This window comes from Gossypium arboreum, chromosome 12, assembly GCF_025698485.1.
Source record: "Gossypium arboreum isolate Shixiya-1 chromosome 12, ASM2569848v2, whole genome shotgun sequence".
Taxonomy (NCBI): domain Eukaryota; kingdom Viridiplantae; phylum Streptophyta; class Magnoliopsida; order Malvales; family Malvaceae; genus Gossypium; species Gossypium arboreum.
Genome location: NC_069081.1, coordinates 26,730,315 through 26,751,768, shown reverse-complemented (window position 1 = coordinate 26,751,768; position 21,454 = coordinate 26,730,315). Strand labels below are relative to the sequence as shown.

General features: G+C 33.6%; 1 protein-coding gene across 9 annotated transcripts; it reads left to right on the top strand.

Moving 5' to 3' along the window:
• The first annotated feature begins 12,163 nt into the window (after positions 1-12,163).
• On the top strand, positions 12,164-15,619 carry LOC108477113 (ethylene-responsive transcription factor RAP2-10-like). 9 transcript variants are annotated; one of them, XR_008276073.1, is made up of 4 exons: positions 12,164-13,300; positions 13,389-13,463; positions 13,541-15,018; positions 15,168-15,619. XR_008276073.1 is itself a non-coding variant. In XM_053023296.1 (4 exons), the coding sequence occupies exon 1, from the start codon at positions 12,583-12,585 to the stop codon at positions 13,099-13,101; it is 519 nt and encodes a 172-aa protein (XP_052879256.1). In that variant the 5' UTR covers positions 12,171-12,582; the 3' UTR covers positions 13,102-13,463; positions 13,541-13,745; positions 14,625-15,018; positions 15,168-15,619. The 9 variants fall into 9 exon arrangements, 8 of the variants coding, with proteins under 8 accessions (XP_052879256.1, XP_052879259.1, XP_052879258.1 ...); XM_053023296.1 differs by having other exon boundaries at positions 12,171-13,463; positions 13,541-13,745; positions 14,625-15,018; XM_053023299.1 differs by lacking the exon at positions 15,168-15,619 and having other exon boundaries at positions 12,171-13,300; positions 13,597-13,745; positions 13,842-14,196.
• The last annotated feature ends 5,835 nt before the right edge of the window (positions 15,620-21,454 follow it).

Below are 21,454 nucleotides of genomic sequence, written 5' to 3'. Positions count from 1 at the left end.
TTCCTTATGGTGGCGGCCAAGTTAGATTGATGATGGGCAATATATTTGTTTGCCTTAGATATTATAATAAGAAATTGGATTATGGGAGACAAACTAGAATAAAGAAAGGAATTTAAAAGAAAGGGAATAAAATAAGAAAAAAAAAAAGTGTGTGATGCCTCCCCCAAGTTGCCGTGAATGGAGCAAAGAAAGAAAAAAAAAAGAGCTTCATTTCCTTTGGTTCTCTCTTAGCGAAATTGAAGAAAGAAAGGGGAGGAGATTTCGGTCAACTTTAAGCTCAAAACAAGGTTAGTAATTCATGTTAGATTTTGAAATTTCAGCTTAATGAAAGTTGATTACTAAGTTCTTTAACTAGCCCATGTTAAAATTTTGGATTTGGGTGGTGCATGAAGTATACTGCCATGGTAGATAGTGAAGGAGTTGATTATTTTCTTTGTGTTAAATGAGTGATTGTGGATGGGTGAAGTGTGAGCTAGTTAAATATTCATATAGTTAGGTTGGATGATAGGAAGAAAAAATCAGCTTGTGTATGTACACTAAGGCCGAATATGAAGTTGGAGATTTGTGGGAAATGTATGTGTCTTGAAGTGTTGGAATGGAGAGGATGCTTTAATTGTGTTATGAACAATTATGTGTTAGAAATTGTGATTTTGGGTTGACTAGGATTTTCGCCATAGTGGTCATTGAGGATTAAGGTTATGTTTCATGCTAAACTTGATAAATCTTGGTGTATGGGTGTTTGAACTAAACTAATGATCAAATAGTTGCATAAATACAAAGTAAGAAGAATCGGCTATTGTATGTAATATTATTGCCGAATGTGAAAATACTATACTTGAGTAATGAATGTGATTGGATTATTGATAGTATGGTAATTGCATAAGGCTATTAGCCGAATAGCTAAGAACGTAAGGTAGTAAGATAAAAATTTTACTATGTCGTTCCGTATGTCATAAGATCATTAAAATGTGGATACCAATATATGTACCAAAGCGGTTGAATGAGCTAATTTATTTGTTTAAGCTCAAGATCCTAAAGGAGAGGCGTCCAACAAGGGGAAATCGAAGATCATCGAGTAGCCGACTTGGAATTATTTACCGAACACAAGGTAAGTCATTACACATATGTTTGATATTGCTTAAATGATTGGAAAATCTATGCAATTGTGTTTAATGGAATGATATATATATGTATAAATGAAATTGTATGTGTATGGAATGAGGATAATTGTTGAATGTAATAGAAATAGTGGAATGTGTAGAAAGTTTGCTTTCGGCACTATGTGTGCGGGCAATACGTGTGTATGGTGACGAGATTGGCACTAAGTGTGCGTGCTGGAAATATATGGCACTAAGTGTGCGTGCTGGAAATATTTGGCACTAAGTGTGCAAGCTGGAAAAATACGGCACTGGGTGTGCGAGTTCGGAGGGTATGGCACTGTGTGTGCGAGCTTAAATTACGTGGCACTAAGTGTGCGAAATCGAGTGGTAAGCACTATGTGTGCGTACTCTATATATATGGAGGGTGTGTCTCCATTGAATTGAGTATGGACAGCGGATCGGGTAAGTACCTCGAGCTCATGACGAATAGAGAATTCGTTCATGCTTGGGGATTGAAATTGGTAAGCCTTAAATCTATGTGACGATTGAAGTGTGTATGGTTGTGCTGGAAAATGAGTTAATGTGTAAAAATGCTTCGATTATCTTGTTGTGTAGAATATGAAATGTGGATGTATGAATTGGTACGAGATTGGACCGAAAGGTCCGAGGTATTATGGTATAAATTCGGTATGGACGAGTACCTAGCCTCATTTGTTGTACATGTAGTAGTAACTTTATCGATGGATTGATTAATGCTTATGACTTCTGAGTTGTAAACTCACTCGGTGTTTTTCTTGTCACCCATTTTAGGTCTCTCGGACTCGTATTGTTTATGTGATCGGGACCGTCGTTGAAGTCATCACACCGCTGAAATCTTGTGGTATTGTTTTTGTTGTTGAAGAACATTTGGCATGTATAGGCTATTATATTTTGTCGAATTGTGGGTTGTAAACTTTAAGCCATGTGAAAATGGCCTATGTGGTCGTCGAGTGAGATGCTAGAACCTATAGCCACGAGTCTTAGAAACTCTAATTTTGATATGGTGCCCATAATTTGTGTCATGTATGATGGATGATTAAGGCCAAGGAAAGATTCATGAAATTGGCATAGTCTACTGCAGTAACTGTTGCGGACAGCAGCAGTGAGATGAGATTGAAAAATCACTAAAAATAGTAGAAGTAGAATTAAATAGTGAGTAAATTATGAAATTGAACCTTGATGAATCTATTTTATATGGACGAAACGAAACGACCATATGAGCAGTATATTGAGAGATATTAAAGTTCTCGTGAGACAGGGCCAGACGGTTTCTGGGACCCCTGTCGCGACTTTGAAAATTTGCCATAAATTATCCAGAAAGAATTAGGAGTCATGCCTTATATGTACAGATTCCATTTTGAGTCTAGTTTCATTAGAAACAAACGGCACCAGTATTAAAGCCCTGTACAGAGAGATATCCAAGTTGTAACGCACGAAGGTCAGAGCAGTCGATCCCTGTAATATGGGTGACTTTAACTAATAAACTGTACCAATTGGCCCAACCAAAATTCTAAAAATAAATCCATGGATGGGTATATGAGTCTAAATTCAGGGAAAATTTACGAAACCAGTTTCCGAGTTTTGAAACTCGAGATATGATTTTTAAGGCGACGGTGATGCAGTTTTCCAGCCTGACTGGTAATGTCAAATTGGTTGGTATCTTGAGAGGATTTGGCCGTTAACCCCTCGTGTCCGACACCGGCGTCGGTCACGAGTTAGGGGTGTTACAGTTTGTTTGATTGAGTAAGTATGCCAGGGAATATGTTCCTACAGAAGCCAAGATGTGCCGACGATTTGAAGACGGGCTCAACGAAGACATTAAAGTATTTGTCGGGATCCTTGAACTAAAAGAAATGGTAGTACTGGTTGATCGAGCTTGCAAGGCTGAAGAACTACTTAAAGAAAAGAAAAAGGTAGAGGCTGAGACTAGAAATTGGAAGAAAAGACCGATGAGTAGTTCATTTTCACAGCAACCTAGAAAGTCAAGGAATATGAATCCTCGTTCCCAAGCTTCACCGGACAATCATATGGGAATTATAAGAAGCAAAATGTGGGTCCTAAATCTCGAATATTCATGAGCCAAAGTAGGGAACTCGAGATTTGTTAAACCCGAAAGTGCCACCGTGTGGTAGAAATCATTTTGGTCCGTGCAGAGCAAATGAATGTTTTCGATGTGGTTCTCCTGATCATTTTATTAGAGACCGCCCGAGAGAGTGAGAAAGAAAAATTTCGAATGTAAAAGCTAGTGGTGCAGACTCGAGGGAAGGTATCCGAGAAAAGTGGAAGTGAAACAAGCAATAAGAATGTAGCGAGGATGCACCGTTAGACTGAAGGAAGGGCTCGGCTACAACTTATGCTATTAAAGCGCGTGAAGATGCTTCCTCACCGATGTGATTACTGTACATTTTCTCTCTATAATGTTAATGTTATTGCTTTGATTGATCCGGTTCTACTCATTCATATGTGTGCATGAAATTGGTGTCTAGTATGAATATACCTGTTGAGAACACGAAATTTATGATTAGAGTGTCGAATCCGTTAGGCAAATGTGTGATTGTTGATAAAGTATGTAAGAAATGTCCTTTAATGATTCGGGATCATTACTTTCCTACCGACTTGATGTTGTTGTTGTTTGATGAGTTTGATGTTATTTTGGGTATGGATTGGTTGACATTGCATGATGCTAAAATAAATTGCAAAGAAAAGGTTATAGAATTAAAGTGTGAAAATGGTGAAACTCTGGGGTTGAATCGAGATAAATCAAAGGCATTGCCTAGTGTGATTTCTTCAATGTCGGCTCAAAGATATCTGAGAAAGGGTTATGAAGCTTATTTGGCGCATGTAATTAATACAAAAGAAGTTGAAAAGAAAGTTGAATCGATTACTTGTTGTGTGTGAATTTGCGGACGTATTTCGGAAAGAATTGCGGGTTTGCCTCCAATCGGGGAAGTAGAATTTGGTATTGATTTGATACTGGGAACAGCTCCGATTTTGATTGCTCCGTATAGAATGGCACCAACAGATTTGAAGGAATTAAAGTCACAGTTGCAAGAGTTGACTGATAAAGGTTTTGTGAGACCGAGTTTTTCACCTTGAGGTGCTCCCGTGTTATTTGTGAAAAAGAAGGATGGTTCTATGAGGTTGTGTGTTGATTATCGGCAGTTAAACAAGGTGACAATCAAAAACAAGTATCCGTTGCCAAGAATTGATGATTTGTTTGATCAGCTAAAAGGAGCGACATGGTTTTCAAAGATTGACTTGAGATCCGAGTATTACCAATCATGGGTAAAGGAGTCGGATGTGCCTAAAAGCGCTTTTAGAACAAGGTACGGTCATTATGAATTTTAGTTATGCCATTCGGTTGACAAATGCTCCTGCTATGTTTATGGATTTAATGAATCGCATATTTCGGCCATACTTGGACAGATTTGTTGTGGTGTTTATAGATGATATTTTAATTTATTCAAAAGATGAGACAGAGCATGCTAAGCATTTGAGGATAGTTTTGCAAACTTTGAGAGATAAGCAGCTGTATGCTAAGTTTAGTAAAAGTGAATTTTGGCTCCGAGAAGTTGGATTTTTGGGTCATATTGTTTCAGGTGATGGTATACGGGTTGATCCTAGTAAAATTTCAGCCATTGTTGATTAGAAACCACCAAAAAACGTAACTGAAGTTAGAAGTTTCTTGGGGCTAGCTGGGTATTATCGGCGGTTTGTAAATGGATTTTCTATAATTGCTGCTCCTATGACTAGACTACTCCGAAAGGATGTTAAATTTGAATGGACGGAAGAATGTCAACAGAGTTTTGAAGAATTGAAAAAGTTATTAACTGAAACACCAGTGTTGGTACAGCCCGAATTAGGTAAAGAATTTGTGGTGTATAGTGATGCTTCTCTAAATGGTTTGGGGTGTGTACTCATGCAAGAAGGAAAAGTGGTGGCTTATGCTTCGAGGCAGTTAAAACCTCATGAGAGGAATTATCCTACTCACGATTTGGAATTGGCTGCAGTGGTGTTTGCTTTGAAGAATTGGCGACATTATTTGTATAGTGAAAAGTGCCGAGTATATACCGATCACAAAAGTCTTAAATACTTGATGTCACAAAAAGACTTGAATTTGAGACAGCGAAGATGGTTGGAGTTATTGAAAGATTATGAGCTTGTTATTGATTACCATCCGGGAAAAGCGAATGTGGTTGCCGATGCTTTAAGTAGAAAGTTGTTGTTTGCTTTGAGAGTTATGAACACTCAGTTGAAAATGTCAGATGACGGTTCGATTCTAGCGAGTTAAGAGCAAGACCGATGTTTTTACAAGAGATTTCAAACTCGGAAAAATTATCAGGATTTGCTAGCCAAAAGAAAATAGTGTGAAGCTGATACGGGATCGATTTTAGAATTGGTTCGATGGATGCTTAATGTTTAAAGATCGGATTTGTGTAATCAAGAATGAGGAATTGATTCAAAAGATCCTACTGAAGCACATAGTGGTTATTTCTCGATTCATCCGGTAGTACGAAAATGTATAATGACTTGAAGAAAATGTATTGGTAGAATAGAATGAAAAGAGATATATCGAGTTTGTGTCCAAATGCTTAATTTGTCAACAGTGAAAGTGAACACCAAGTACCTTGAGATTACTCCACCTATTATGGTTCCCGAATGGAAATGGGATCGGATTACTATGGATTTTGTTTCAGATTGCCATTGACTCGGAAAGAAAGATGCCATCCGGGTAATAGTTGATGATTAACTAAGTCGGCTCATTTTATCCCGATACGTACGGATTATTCTCTTAACAAGTTGGCTGAACTGTATATTAGAGAAATTGTTAGATTACACGGAATACCATTATCGATTATTTCAGATAGAGATCCAAGGTTTACCTCGCGGTTTTGGCAAAAGTTGCAAGACGCATTAGGTACGAAGTTAAATTTCAATACTGCTTTTCATCCACAAACTGATGGACAATCAGAAAGAATAATTCAGATTCTTGAAGATATGCTTAGATGTTGTGTATTGGAATTTCAAGGAAGTTGGGAAAGATACTTACCGTTGGTAGAATTTGCTTACAATAATAGTTATCAGACGAGCTTGAAAATGGCACCTTATGAAGCATTATATGGTCGTAAGTGTCGAACACCATTGTATTGGACTGAACTCAAGGAAAATCAGATTTATGGAGTTGATCTAATAAAAGAAACTGAAGAAAAAGTGAAGATAATTCGAGATTGTTTAAAAGCTGCTTCAGATAGACAGTAATCTTATGCAGACCTAAAGCGAAAAGACATTGAATTTCAAGTTGGTGATAAAATATTTTTAAAGGTGACTCCGTGGAAGAAAATCCTCAAATTTGGACGGAAAGGCAAATTAAGTCCGCGTTTTGTTAGGCCGTATGAAGTAATTGAAAAAGTTGGACCGGTAGCATATCGGCTAGCATTACCACCTGAATTAGAGAAGATTCATGATGTGTTCCACGTATCTATGTTACGTCGGTATTGTTCGGATCCTTCACATGTAGTTTCACTGACAGAAATTGAACTACAACCAGATATGACCTACGAAGAAGAACCGATTAAGATTTTAGCTCGAGTGGTCAAACAACTAAGGAATAAAAATGTTGCACTTGTGAAGGTGTTGTGGCAAAGGCATGGAGTCGAAGAAGCTACATGGGAATCTGAAGAAACTATGAGAAATCAATACCCACATCTGTTTATCGGTAAGATTTTCGAGGACGAAAATCCTTAAAGGGGAGAGTTGTAATATCCCTAATTAGGGCCTAATCGTAATAGTGGTTTCGTGACCATAAATCGAGATAGAAATAATTATTTTATAATTATTTTGAGGTTTATGATATGATTTCATGATTGTGTGAAAATTTTGTGATGAAATTCTATGCCTAAAGTGCTTAAATTGAAAGTAGGGACTAAATCGAATAAGTTGCAAAACTTGCATTCTAGAAGTTTTAGTATGAAATTGTTTTGGAATATTAATGAGGAGGTCTTAAATAGCAATTTGACCAATTTTAAGTTCATGGACAAAATTAGGACATGGAAGGAATTTTGGAAAGTTTAGTAGTAAGGGTATTTTGGTCATTTAGTTATTAAAATGAATTAAAAACAAAATTAAAAGCCAATTTTGTCCATCTTCTTCATTAGGCCGAAATTTCAAGGGTTCTCCATAGCTAGGGTTTGTTTCAAGCTTCCAAGCTCCATAGTAAGTGATTCCAAGCCCGCTTTTAATGATTTTTACGTTTTTGAGATCCCTAGAACTCGATAAAGCTTATGTTAGCAATAATTTAACCTAGGGTTTATATTTGGAAAAATACCCATAGGTGAAATTTGTGTATTTTGATGTTTTATGATAGAATATGAAGTTTTAAATTATGTTAGACAACTTGTACTACTCGATTTTAAGCAAAAACGAGTAAAAGGCTTAATCGGTAAAAATACCTAATAGTCACAAGTACATGTTAGAGTGAGAATTTGATGTTTCCATAGAAGAGAAAAGTGATCAGCATGTTGTAAAACATAAGAATAAGGAATAAAGTTTAATCCAGAGCCTAGGGGCAAAAATGTAAATATGCAAAAGTTTAGGGTAAAATTGTAATTTTGCCAAAATTTGAGTTAAGGATTAATTTGATAATGTGAGTATTAAATAAGCTAAATGTGTTATTTTAGATCAAGAAAGACGTGGAATCGACCTCAATCGAGGAAAAGAAAAGATTGTGGACTAAATTGCAAAATCTTTGTATTTTGGTACCAAGGTAAGTTCATGTGCAAATAATGTAGCATAATGGTTATTTTAAGTTATTGATGTTAATTATATGTTATGCTGAATTTTATTATGAAATGTATGCTTTGTGGTTAATTTCAAATAATATGTAAATTATGTGAACTACTTGTTAAATATAATTGTTACCGAGTATTGATTTGGCATTCTACGGAAGACGCAAGGATAAGTGTTCGAGGAAAAAGCCCGTTTGAACCTTAGGAATAGATTAGGATACAAGTGACATGTCACTAGGATGGTTGAGCATCCGAGCTCGTTGAGTTGAGTCCGAGTTCACTTATGGATGCGAATGTCCGAACTCGTTGAGTTGAGTCCGAGTTCGTGAGATGTAACTAGGCATCCGAACTCGTTGAGTTGAGTCCAAGTTCACTTATGGATGCGAACGCCCGAGCTTGTTGAGTTGAGTCCGAGTTCGCCTATGGGCGGGTTACATGATTGCTTGATTGCATATATGGCACTTATGTGCAAGTTATCCATGTATCCGAATTATATTCCGATGTGTTCAACGGGTAAAGTTCTACTCAAATGGAGGAATATTCGAGATGTAAAGAGACGTATTGGTAAGAGATGTGAAATGGATATTTTGGACAGGTATGTATTTAACCCTCGGGTTGAGTATTGATACAACCACAATAAGGTAATAAGATGATGAAAAATGATTAAAAATGTGATATGTGTTTTAGTGATACATGCTAATGTTGATTGGTATGACTGTTTGTTATGTTACTTATTATTTGCATATGAACTTACTAAGCATTTATGCTTACTCCTCCTTCTTACTCATTGTAGTTTTGGACAAGCCATTTCAGAGTCGGGATAGGTCAAGGCTCACCACACTATCCTAAGACTTTTGGTAATGGCTTGTAAATTTAAGTATGGCATGTATAGCAATATACCTTTTTGTGTAAATGATCTTATGGTATGGTGATGGAATGGTTGAGGAAATGCTTGATAATGATAAATTATGAAAATAGTTAGTTTAGATTATATTTGATGTTAAGGAAAATTATTAAGATACTTGTGCATAAAAACTCATAAAAGGGATGAAATTTGCCATAAATGAATCTCGCAGCAGCACTGACGCGAGTTTAAAATTTTACTAAAAATCATAGAAATTGAACTTGGTGATGGAATACATATCAAATTGAAGCTTATTATGTCTAGTTTCACATGAAACAAATGAAACAGGTAATGGAATTATATGTTACAAGATATTTTAATTTTAGTGAAACAGGGTCATAGCAGTTTTTGAATCCCCTATTCCAATTTTATAAATTCACCATAAATTGTAAAGATATAATTAGGTAGTGTATTTTATATTATCAGAATCCTTATTGAGTCTAGTTTTAGGAGAAATAAACCTCATAGTCATATGGATTTTGTACAGAGAGAAATGTGGTTTGTAGTAAAAAGAGGTCAGACCAGTCAAGTCCTGAAACAGGGGTAACTTTAACTAATAAAATGTACTAATTGGACCAACTAAAAATTCTAGAAAAAAATTAGTAGATAGGTATATGAGTCTATATTTAGAGAAAATTTACGGATCTTGATTTCGAGTTTCGTAACTCGAGATATAATTTTTCTTGTGACTGTGATGCAAGTAGCTTAAAAGCTGTGAATGTAGAAATAAATAATCCATAGTTCTAAATATGTTAAATTAAGCTTAGTAACACCTCATACTCGACTCCGGCGACGGTCTCGGGCGTGGGGGCGTTACAAACATTGTTCATCTAGACTTAGCATGAAACAACATCCATCACCCTTATAATTACCATAGCCGAAAACCTTACTCATTCCAAAATCCAAATCTCAACTTGGGTCACAAAAATAACTTGATATCTCATCAACACAACATCAACACCAAGCAAGAATGATACATCCATGGCCGAGTGTCATCTCCATCACATAGCAAGATTTAGACCATGGGCTAGGTAGAACTCAAGCTAACAACTAAAGCATGCATGCATCTCATGGAACATCATCAAACATACCTTAGTCTAGCAAACCACCATAGCCGATTTCCTCAAAGCTCTTTTTCCTTCATTTTCTTTCTTCTATTCGGCCAAGAACAACATGAGAGCTCTTTTTTTTTTCTTTTTCTTTTTTCATCATCATTTACCTTCCCATTATTATTTTATTGCCCATACTCCTTATTTTATTTTTCCTAACATAAAGCATTAACCCAACATGTTCATGACATGTTTTTTTAGCCATAACATTTTGTCCACCCTCATGCTCATGGCCGGCCACTACTAATTAGGGGGGGAAAATTGACATGCAAGTCCACCCTTTTGATTACATGCACTAATAGATCCTTATAGATTAACCTATCACATTTCAAAAGTGTCACACATAAGTCCTATTGACTAAATTCACATGCAATTTACTAAATCGAAGCTTAAAACTTTCACACATTCATATTCACATATTTTAGACAATAAATATCATATTCAAATAATTTGGTGACTCGGTTTAGCGGTCCCGAAACCGCTTTCTGACTAGGGTCACTTTAGGGCTGTCACAGTAGAGCTATCTGATTATCATTCAAGAACCCCTTCCATCTTATTGTCTCCATGTGCATTTGCCATAAACTTCTCCTTAAAGATTGCTTCCTCCATTTCCAAGTCATCACTATTCACAAGTAATGGATCCTTATTCTCTACCTTCTTTACAGCTCACTCTAACTCAAGCCGGTAGTAGAGAGATTTCTTTTAACTTGTTTACCAACAATAAATGCTTGAATTGCATAAAAATTAAACTCAAAACTGATATAAATGAAAATTAGATATTAAACATTTTAGTTTACAATACAAATATAAATACAACTTCAAACAGTTAAAATGTGAAATCAAACTAATATACGATACAATAAAAATATCGAAAACCCACTGATTACAAGTAAAGGTGATCATGGGCCGGGTTCGGGCAGGGTCCAGATAAAATTTTAGGCTCGTCTACTAGGCCCGAGCCCAGCCCGAAATATAGGCCTAAAAATTTGTCCAAAATTGCTAAGCCCGAGCCCTACCCGGCCCGACCCATATTAAATTTTTTTCTTATTTCATTAAATAAAAATATTTAAAAATATAATAAATCAAATATATTTAAAAACATAAAAAAAATATTAAAACAAATAAAAATGATACTGAAACAATTATTAAAACAATACACAAATTTACAATATAATAAAAAATAGTTATATTAAAATTTTAAAATGATTAAAAATAAAATAAAAAATATATAATAAATAATTTGGGTAAGTGGGCAGCCAAAAAACTAGTACCGAGACCCGTCCCGTTTTCTAAACGGGCCTCTTTTTTTGGCCAAACGCATTTTTCGAGCCTATATTTTTACCCAAACCCTCTCATTTTTCGAGCGGGCCTTCGGGCTGAACCGGGCTGCCCGACCCATAATCAGCTCTAATTACAAGTATGTGCAAGACCTCCGCGTTCCTCATTAATATCAAAACTTTCTATCACCTATCAATTATTTATTTCTATGTTTCTGTATTCTAAAAAACTCCAATTAACAATGAAAGCTATAAATTTTAACAAACGTGCTAAAAAAAGTTTATAAACTAAAAAGTAGAAAGACAAAAAAGCCCATCCACCTATATGGTTATTGCGTGGAGAGAAAGTCAATTCCTAACGGTATCTATCCACCGACCGAACACCGACCTACCCTATCACTTAGCTCTTGCTCGCCTACTCACTCCTTTAAAAACAAATAAATAATTACGTAAATTATTATTACTATTTATTATAATAAAAAGATGGCAAAACAAACAAAGATAGAATCATTACCATGAAATTGAGTTTAATTATTGATTAATTAAAAAAGGTTGAGAAAATGAAAAAAGTAATGTCCTTTTTAAAACCCTTTGAAATGCACTTCACTTGCCCACAAAACGACAATTCCTCCAATCCCTCCATCACCGCCTTCCTAATTACTTAATTGTTTGCGTGATCAAGTTTTTTATGTATTCTTTAATTAATGATTAAAGTACACTGCAGTATGAAATCTTAGCTAAACAAACACCTAACGACACCGGTTTCATCTCACTATTTTAATATGAAAGAAATGAGATTAATAAATTCTATTCTGAAAGCATCGCAATAAGAAAACAAAATCATAAATTAATATTTAAACAATAAATTAGGTGTAAAATAAGTTTGAAATCAAAGATGATAAAAGAAAATGGAAGACAATAAAATTCATATTTATATTTATACCAAAGACAACCCCAACATGCCAAGCTTTAAAGCATTCAAGTCCACGCCCCGTTTTCCTTTTTTCCCCCAGTTATAACAATTACTAAGAATAATAATATTGTGTATGTTGTATTTATAACAAAATTCCCTTACTCCACATAGATTTGTGTCGGTGAATTTGGATTTTCTCTTTTATAGTTTTTCTTCCTTCTCTTTCTCTCTGCCTTTCTTTTTTTGTTCTAAAATATAACTTTGTTGTGTCGGAAAAACATTACATTTCAAACACATGACACAACCAAACTAAACTATGTCATCTCCAACTCTCCATTCTTCTCCTCCCCCTTCATAGTTCCAGCTTTCTTCCCCTGTTCTAATAAAAACCCAAGCCTCCCGACTACACAACCCAGAGTTGAGGAACATAGGATTTCTCCAATAATTTGCAAGGCATGGAGAATGGAACAGGAGTTGTTGCTTCAAGGGAGAGTTCGAGGAAGCCCACGGCGGAGAGGCCTTACAAAGGGATAAGGATGAGGAAGTGGGGGAAATGGGTGGCTGAGATTAGGGAACCCAATAAACGGTCGAGGATTTGGTTAGGGTCTTATTCAACACCTGTTGCGGCGGCTCGAGCTTATGACACGGCGGTTTTTTACCTGCGTGGACCGTCGGCGAGGTTGAACTTTCCTGACCTTTTGGCGGGAGAGAGAGTTGGCAGCGCCGGTGGCGGCTCGCTCGGTGGGGATTTGTCAGCGGCTTCTATAAGGAAAAAAGCAATTGAAGTTGGTGCTAGAGTTGATGCTCTTGAGGCAGCTCACCACCACCACCACCATCATAATCATCGTGGTCATAATTATAATCATGGTTATGACGAAGAGTTGAAGCCAAGTACAGGCGGTTTTTTACATCGGGTTGACTTGAACAAGATGCCCGACCCGGAAGATTCAGATGGTGAATGGGAAAGGAAATAGGAAGTTAAAAAAAAAACAAGTTGATTGAATCATGACCCTCCAACTTTTATGATTACAAAGTTGTAATTTTCGTTCCGTCTCTTTTGGCGGCTACCCCGAGGGAAAAAAGGAAGGGGAAAAGAAAAGGGCGAAGAGGAGGGAGGGGGGGGTTTGCTAAAATGCACCGGGGGCAATTCCTATCGTGCACACTGTAGTGGAGGTAAGTCTAGGTTACGCTGAAAAAATGATGAAACCTTTTGTATTAATTATTAGTCGTAATGAAAAATCTTTTTGGTTTTTCTGTTTAGGCACTTTTTCTTTTCATTGGTGGGATTTGACGGTGGTAAAAAATTTGACCGCTGGAGAAAAAGAAAAAGTAAATTGTATGTTTGGCTTTAACCTCTAATTTCTATACTTCATTTACAGGGTTTTTTTTATTAATTTGGTTGTGCTTATATAGGAAGCCTCTTCACTGTGATTCAGTAAAAAAGATATATAATTACTTTGGTGTCTTAGAAATCAAGTCGCGGATGTGATGGAATTTGAGCCATTTTTGGTTTTAACAAGGCTTTACTCCTGTTCTTCGGGGAGAGTGGAGGGACCAGATGTGCAAGTTGAAGCGACATAGTCTAAAGATCACTCCCCACCGAAAAAAAGCAAATAAAGTGAGGAAATAGATATAATTATTTTAAAAATAATTTATATGTTAATTATTTGTGTTATACAATATTATCTTTTTAAAAACATATATTTTGTGATAGTATTAGATATTGGAAATGGACAAGAAGAGATGAAAAGGGAACATGCAGTGGCCTACACATTCGGGCAGTTAGGTGCAAATTGGCCATACTAACCACTAATGCTATAACTACTAGAGTGATAAGATTTTGAGGTAGGTATTTTTCTGGTTCTCCACTCTGGATGTGGGACATGTGAAGCTAGAATAAAAATAATAATAAAAAGAAAAGAACGATTGCCGTCCTCCTGGAAATGGATGATGATGTTTTGGTCGGTCCAACTTGGTTGTTGCGGAAGGTTTTTTTCATAATAATCTATTACATTAGTTGTCAAATCTCGCCCCTCCTTGACAATCCAAAAACACCAATACGATTTTTATGCTTTGACTTGTTTTCTTCTTCGTCCTCCTCCAACAACTTTCTTCCAATCACCGAAAGAAAATTGTTTGTTTAAGAGTAACTTAAGAATCTTCAATGCCCATTGGCCTCTTTTGATGTAGATATTTGGCCTATTAGCCATCTATCAAATCTGCGGATTTAAGGGATTGACATGAATTCCTTCTTAATAACTGCGTGTTGACCCTGGTGAAAGAGTTGTATGGCTATAATGTAAATCCCATACTAAATACAGGAGTAAATTTTGAGAAAAAGGTAAAACACAGGACAAAATTGAACGTACTGCACGTGTCATTTTCTCTCTCCAATTTGTTTTTCATTTGAGTTAAGCTTTTCCTTAGTTATCGAGCTTTATCTAAGGCAGCTCTTACAACTTCTCTTCTTGTGATGATACCGATCTTCAAATGACAGGAAGAGCGCAATGTAATATGCAAGTGACATGATGAATCCAGTTCTAGTGTCACGGGGCTAGACCTTTCGTCTCGCAATCCGTGCGGCCTTAGGCGATTCGCTCGTCCAAACTCGCCCAAGTCAGCCTTTACTCGAATGAGGACTTCTTAAGAACTCCTCCAAGGCACTAACTCGTACAGCGGAAGACTTACTTACGCCAAAAGAAGCTTATAAGAACAACAGAAAGGGACGCACACAAAGTGTTTGAGTAAATGCTCTCTATTCTCTTATTCACAAAGAATAATGAAACAATGAATGGAGTGTGTACAAATGAGGGGGAGGCTCTCTATTTATACTTGAGCTCCCCCAAAACCGACGGTCAAGATACAATTACATCGACGGACGAGATTAAAGGGTACCTACCACCAAATATAATATCATATCTTCTAAGATTACATATCTTAGATAAGATATGTAATCTTATAAAATAATATCTTATAAGATTCCATATCATATCTAAGATCTCTAAGATTATAATATCATATCATGTTTCCATATTTGTAGATGGACCTTCAATCTCTTCGAGCAACGGGCCAGTCCGATCGGGCCAACTAGACTTTAATTCGACAAGCTTCTCCAATAGTTCCTTGAATCGGGCCAGCTCACGTGGGCCAAATGATCCCCATCTAAGTAATAGACCTCCATTGGATGCATTTGGTTCGATGGTCACGGGCTCTAAACTCTGGCCCGTGACACTAGTGGTAGGTCGATATGGGTTTCGATGAAAATCTTAGCTTTGAAGCTTAATGCTTTCCTATATACCAAAAGAATGACATATAAAAGGGGAAGCAGTCAAGCTTTACTGTTGTTTCACGTACGACAAATGGAGCTGCTGTCACTAAATCCCCAACTACCGGTCCGTTGGTTTCATTGAGTAACTTATGTACTTTGTTGAAACTCTGCAAAATTGAGGACCATTGAGTTGGACATAAGAAAAAGTATAAAATAAATACAAATGAGTTTTCGAACCAATTGCAGTAAGCTAAAATAGACACAAAAAAGTTAAGCAGCCCGAACCAGCCAAGGGATTCCTAGGGTGGTTTAGTATATACCCCAGCTAATGCATGGCAGGTAAATTGTTCTAATAATGTGAGATGTGACTAGCATTTATCGGATGTTTTGCAAGTACTTAACAGAAACAAATGTGTGACGTCACGACGAGGAAATATGTGATGTTCGATGACACGATAAGCAAAGATGACATCACGACAAGTGTCGTGAACATTATATTCACAATTTTCTTTAAAAAAAATACTCGGAGGAGAGCCTTCAATAGTTAATCGTATGGGAACCGCATGAACACAATGAAAGAAAAGGGATGAACATTGTGGGGTTTCCAGGAGTTAGAAAGGATGTTTTCATTTATTTTCAATTTCTCAACAATCGGTGCAAAACTAAAGAGATCATTTTGGAAAATAAGTGTGCGACGACAATACTAATTTAGGGATCTAAATGCATAGGTAATGTTAAGAAGAAGTAATGTAAAAGAAACGGGAAAAGAGGTTAACAGAAAAAGTTTTCTTTTAGTTTTAATAAAAGAATATAATAGTTACTTTTTTTTTTATATAAGAAATTGTAGATAAGATAAAGTTTTGGTCAGATTTAATAAAAAAAAATCAAGGTTCAAGTGTGCAAAAAGCCCTCAAATTTTTCAAACACAGTAACTAAGCCACTGCTTTTCTTTTTACACTCGCTTGAGTACTTGAACTTTCAAATGTATCAAAAGCTCTCAAACCTTTTAAAAAGCAATTAAGCCCCCACGTTTCTTTGCACTCAACTAGATATTTGAATTTTAAAATGCATCAAAATACCCTCAAACTTTTTAAAAAAAGCAATTAAGCCCTATTTTTATTAAAAATAATAAAATTAAAATCAATAAAAGCTATAAATAATATTAAATTTTAATAAAAATTAAAATATAAAAAATATATAAAAATCATAATATATATATATAATTGTAAAATTTTATAAAAATCATAAAAAGTATAAGATATATAGAAATATAAAAACTATAAAATTTTATAAAGTTGTAAGAAAATTATATTAAATATAAAGAAATATAAATTTGGTAAAAAATTTATAAAATTTATCGTACTAAAAGAAGCATTTTATAATTTTTCTATAACTTTTATTAATTTTTATTTTTTATCATTTTTCGCCACATGTCATATTGTGTTAAGACACCGATAACTTTAATTGAAGAAACTATGGGCGTTAATTTTTTATGATTTTTATAAAATTTTATAATTTTTATTTTTTACGATTTTTATAATTTTTTCTAATTTTAATTTTTAATTTTTAATTTTTAATTTTTTATAATTTTTTAATTTTTAATAAGAGTAGGGTCTTAATTGCTTTTTAAAAATTTTGAGGGTCTTTTTATACATTTTGAAAGTTTAAGTACCTAATTAAGTGAAAAAAAGCAGGAGTTTAATTGTATTTTTTGAAAAATCTGAAGATATTTTAATACATTTTAAAATTTTAAGTAGTTAAAAAAAAAAGACTTAATTACTTTTCTTTTTTAAAAAAAATTGAAGGGCTTTTATATTCTTAAACCAAAAATCAATTAGAAAACCAATTAAGAAAAGCAACGATCAACCGAGAACCGACAGAAAAGCAAAACCCAAACTTAGAAATTCACCGCTAATACAGACTACCCATTGGAAAAGACATGATGATTTTTTTCTGTCAAACTTTAAAAATATATATCTTAGTTTTCTATTTATTTATTTTTCTCATTTTAACTTTTAAATTTATATTTTTATTAAATTACCTCAACATGAATGAAAATGTTAATATTTATTAATTTTACTTATATGATATATATATGAATAACATCTCAGTATTTAATTTATTGTTTAAAATTTTATATTAAAAATATTTTGTAACGATTCGATTTTAAATAATGTCAAAAATATAATTTTGATATTCAATCCGTAAATCGAGCCAATAAAAATATGAATAGAAGGATTTGCAGAAGTAGTATGAAAATATATTAAAAATGGCAAAATAATTAAATTGAAAAATCATTACTTATAGTGCAAAGAATGAATTATAAAATTCAATCGAAACTAAATTTTTATTTAGAATGTGCATAATAACCGAATTAGCAAATATGCAAAGCGCCTAAATAGTTGTTAAATCATTGTTTTTATACGATAGTGGAAGATGTTAATAATATCCACTTAACTATCATATTATAATTATAACGTATATAAATGTCTTACATTAATAAGTTAAATTTGCTTAATTATGTTAATTAAATCAATAATCGTAGTATATATATATATATGAAAGTGAGTGGAAAGAAAAACAAAAACAAAAACGTCATCCTTCTTTCTCTTTTGGTGCCGTCCAAGCTTGAGAGAAAGGAAGAAAATCCCTTCTTAATCTATTTAGATTTGGTCCTTCAATTGAATTAACTAAAGATAACGTTGGGTCGTTCAAGAAAAAGGAAAGGCGAGAGTCGTAGACGAGTTGATAATACAGTTTGTGCTTCCATGATTTCAATTCAATACATATGCATATATTTATATGAATTGTTACAAACTAGCTTGATTAAGGTAATGGCCCTACTTGTCTCATGAATTCGATAAGTATTACATGGTTGGTAACTTGTGAAAGATGTGATATGCATGTGATGATATGAATTGAATTGGATTAAACATGATATAAATTGGTATTGTACGAAATATGATATGTGATCATGAATTTATATGTGCTTGAAACATTGGTTACCTTAATAACGATCTTGGGCAGAGTTGGGTATAATTGGTATGTCATAGGATTGGATTAGTGTACGAGATTTTACTTTGGTTTATACCGATGAGGCGTGGAGCACATATTATACTTCAAAAATCCGATGGGGTGCTATGCACATTTATATACTTTGGTTTATACCAATGAGGCACAGATTGCAACTTATACTTTAGGCATACCGATGAGGCACTGGGTGCCAAATATATTGGTGTGATAGTTGGATGATCTGTGTATTCGTCTTGAGTACGTGTCTGGTTAATAGAGATCATGAAATATATACCATGCTATGTGACATTTGGTAGGAAATGCTAATATTGAATGATGTATCTTGATTATTAATGTTAAAGATCAAATTATGGTATGTGAAAGATCATGTGAACTAGTTAAAATGAGCCCTAAGGGTCGATATGGATATAAAACGAATCAATGGATTCAAGATAGATATGAGAAAATAAAATGAATGTTGTGACATGATATGATACATATGTAAATGTGATATGATAGTAAAATATATTATATGTTCATATATGATATGCCAAATGAAATATGATATGAGGATTGCCACATGAGACATGAAATGCAAATTTGATTTAGTTAATATCTAAATCACATTTTGATTGTATTTGAGATCTTATTTCTAATTCTATTATTGATTTAAATCATGTTAGCATCATTGAGTATTATTGCTCAGTGTACAATTTGTTTATTTCTGTGTGAAGGTATCTTAGATCTCAAAACTTTGAAGTGATTAGCAACATCCAAATTCCACTTTTGACTTAGGAAGTTTGTATAGTTTTGTCATGTTTATAGCAAATGGTATGTACCTAAGATTTTGAGTTGGTTTTTAGGTCCATTTTTGATATTTTGGTGCTCATGATAGGAACGTTTACCTTTTGAATGTGTATATGTTTGTTTGATGATATAAAAAAAATAAGTTTTCTCATTCAAGTTATGTGATGCTATAAATTGAAATTAGAATGTTACTTGTATGTATATGCTCGAATCTAGAGTGAATAGGTTTGTACTTGAGATAATACACTAATAGGTGAGTATCAATGGCCCAAATTTCAGTGAATAGTATTTTATAATAAATACTAAACAATTTGGAAGTGAAAACGAGGTATCGAGACCTCGGAATATTAAATCAAGCCATAAATATTTTTATAAATATTTATGGAGTGTTAGTAAGTTAGTATTAAAGTTTCGTCAAGAAATTTTAAGGTTTCGGTAGTCAATTGGGTAAAAAGGACTAAATTGAATAAGTTGTAAAAATGTGGGAAATGATGAAATAGCATAAGTAATAAATAAGAAGGATTTGAGGCATAAATATGCCTAAAAGAAATGCACGAGGCAACATAGAAGAAGAAAAATCTGGAATTAGGTGTGAACTAAGGGTAAATTGGTAATTTAGTTAAAATTTAATAGTTAAAAATTTGATTAAGGGCCAATTCTGCATTGCTTTTCAAAAACACTTCTGGCTCCAAAAGCACTTCTAGAAGAAAAGTTGTGCAGAACAAACTGCTTTTGGCTGAAATTTTTAACTTTTCATAAGTGCTTTTGAAAAGCACTTCTGAAAAGGAGAAGCTAAAATTTTTAGCTTTTCCTCTCCCAAAAGCACTTTTAATGCTTAATTACTTTTTCACCCCTCCAATAACATAGTACTTTCTCTTTTTTTTTCTTGGTACTTAATTACAAATGTGTTAAAATCATTAATTAAAAATAAAAAATAAATTTTAAAATACTAATTACAAATATTTAATAGTTATATTTAAATATTTAAAATATAGTTTATATATTCTAATTAAATTTTATAAATAATTAATATTTATTGCTTAAAAATATTTAAAATTTATATTTTATATATTAAAATATTAACAAGAAGTTATAATAATTTTTTTATATTCTTACTAAAATATAATAATATTAACTAATTTAAATATTATTTAAATACATATTTGTTACTTTATAATAACATCTCTAAAATGGACATTTTATTTCTCAAAAGCACTTTTTAACAGTAATGCTAAATACTCAAATTTTAAACCAAACTTTTCAAAAGCACTTCTCAAAAGCATTTTTTCACAACACTTTTCAAGAGCACTTTTCAAAAGCATTGCCAAACTAGCCCTAAATTAGAATATCTAGAGTTTTCTTCATTTTTCTTCATCCTCTCCAGCAAAAACACCATTGAAGGGTTCTTTTAAGCTGGTCTCTCATATTTTTATTACATGTAAGCTCAATTATTGATTATTTCTTGTAATTTTTGTGTTTTTGAGACTTTTACAACTAGGTCCACTTGTTTAATTCATTAGTTTTTGATTTCATGGATAATTTTGAAAGTTGCCATGAATAAGTGCTGAAAGTTTATGATGATTTATCATGGAATTGAGGTTTTAATTTTATTATGAAGAGATTTTTATAGAAATCAATTTTTAGGATTTAATTGTGAAAGTTGTTGGAATTAGGGTTTTGTGATGAAATTTTGAGTGTTAAAGGCTTTGAAGTAGTTTATAATATCTTGATAAAGTGTTATTTGAGAGGAATTAACTCAATCGATGAATAAATTGAGTAGGGACTAAATTGTAAAAAGTTTGGGGTAATAGTGTAATTTTGAAATTAAAGGGCATAAATTATGAAGTAGAATAGAATTGAAATCGATGCTAATAAAGGAATGATTTTATAATTATAGATCAAGAAAACGAAGTGAATCGTGGAAAGGAGAAATTGTAAGAATAGTCCCTAAATTTCTACGACTTTATCAAATTAGCCCAGGAAAGTTCATATGGCAAAGTTCAATGTTTTATTATGAAAATTTTATGATTACTAAGGTATCTTATTGTAGATGAATACTATCAAATTGTATTAATTACTAAATAATGTTTAACTAAAAGTACAAATTAGTTGAAACAATGGTTTTGAGTGCTTTCATTTTATGACCATGATAAATTGATGAAAAAGATGTGATATGTGAGCCCGTATAAGACCATAGCTGGGCTATGGCATTGGTGCAACGTGATATGTGTTCCTGTATA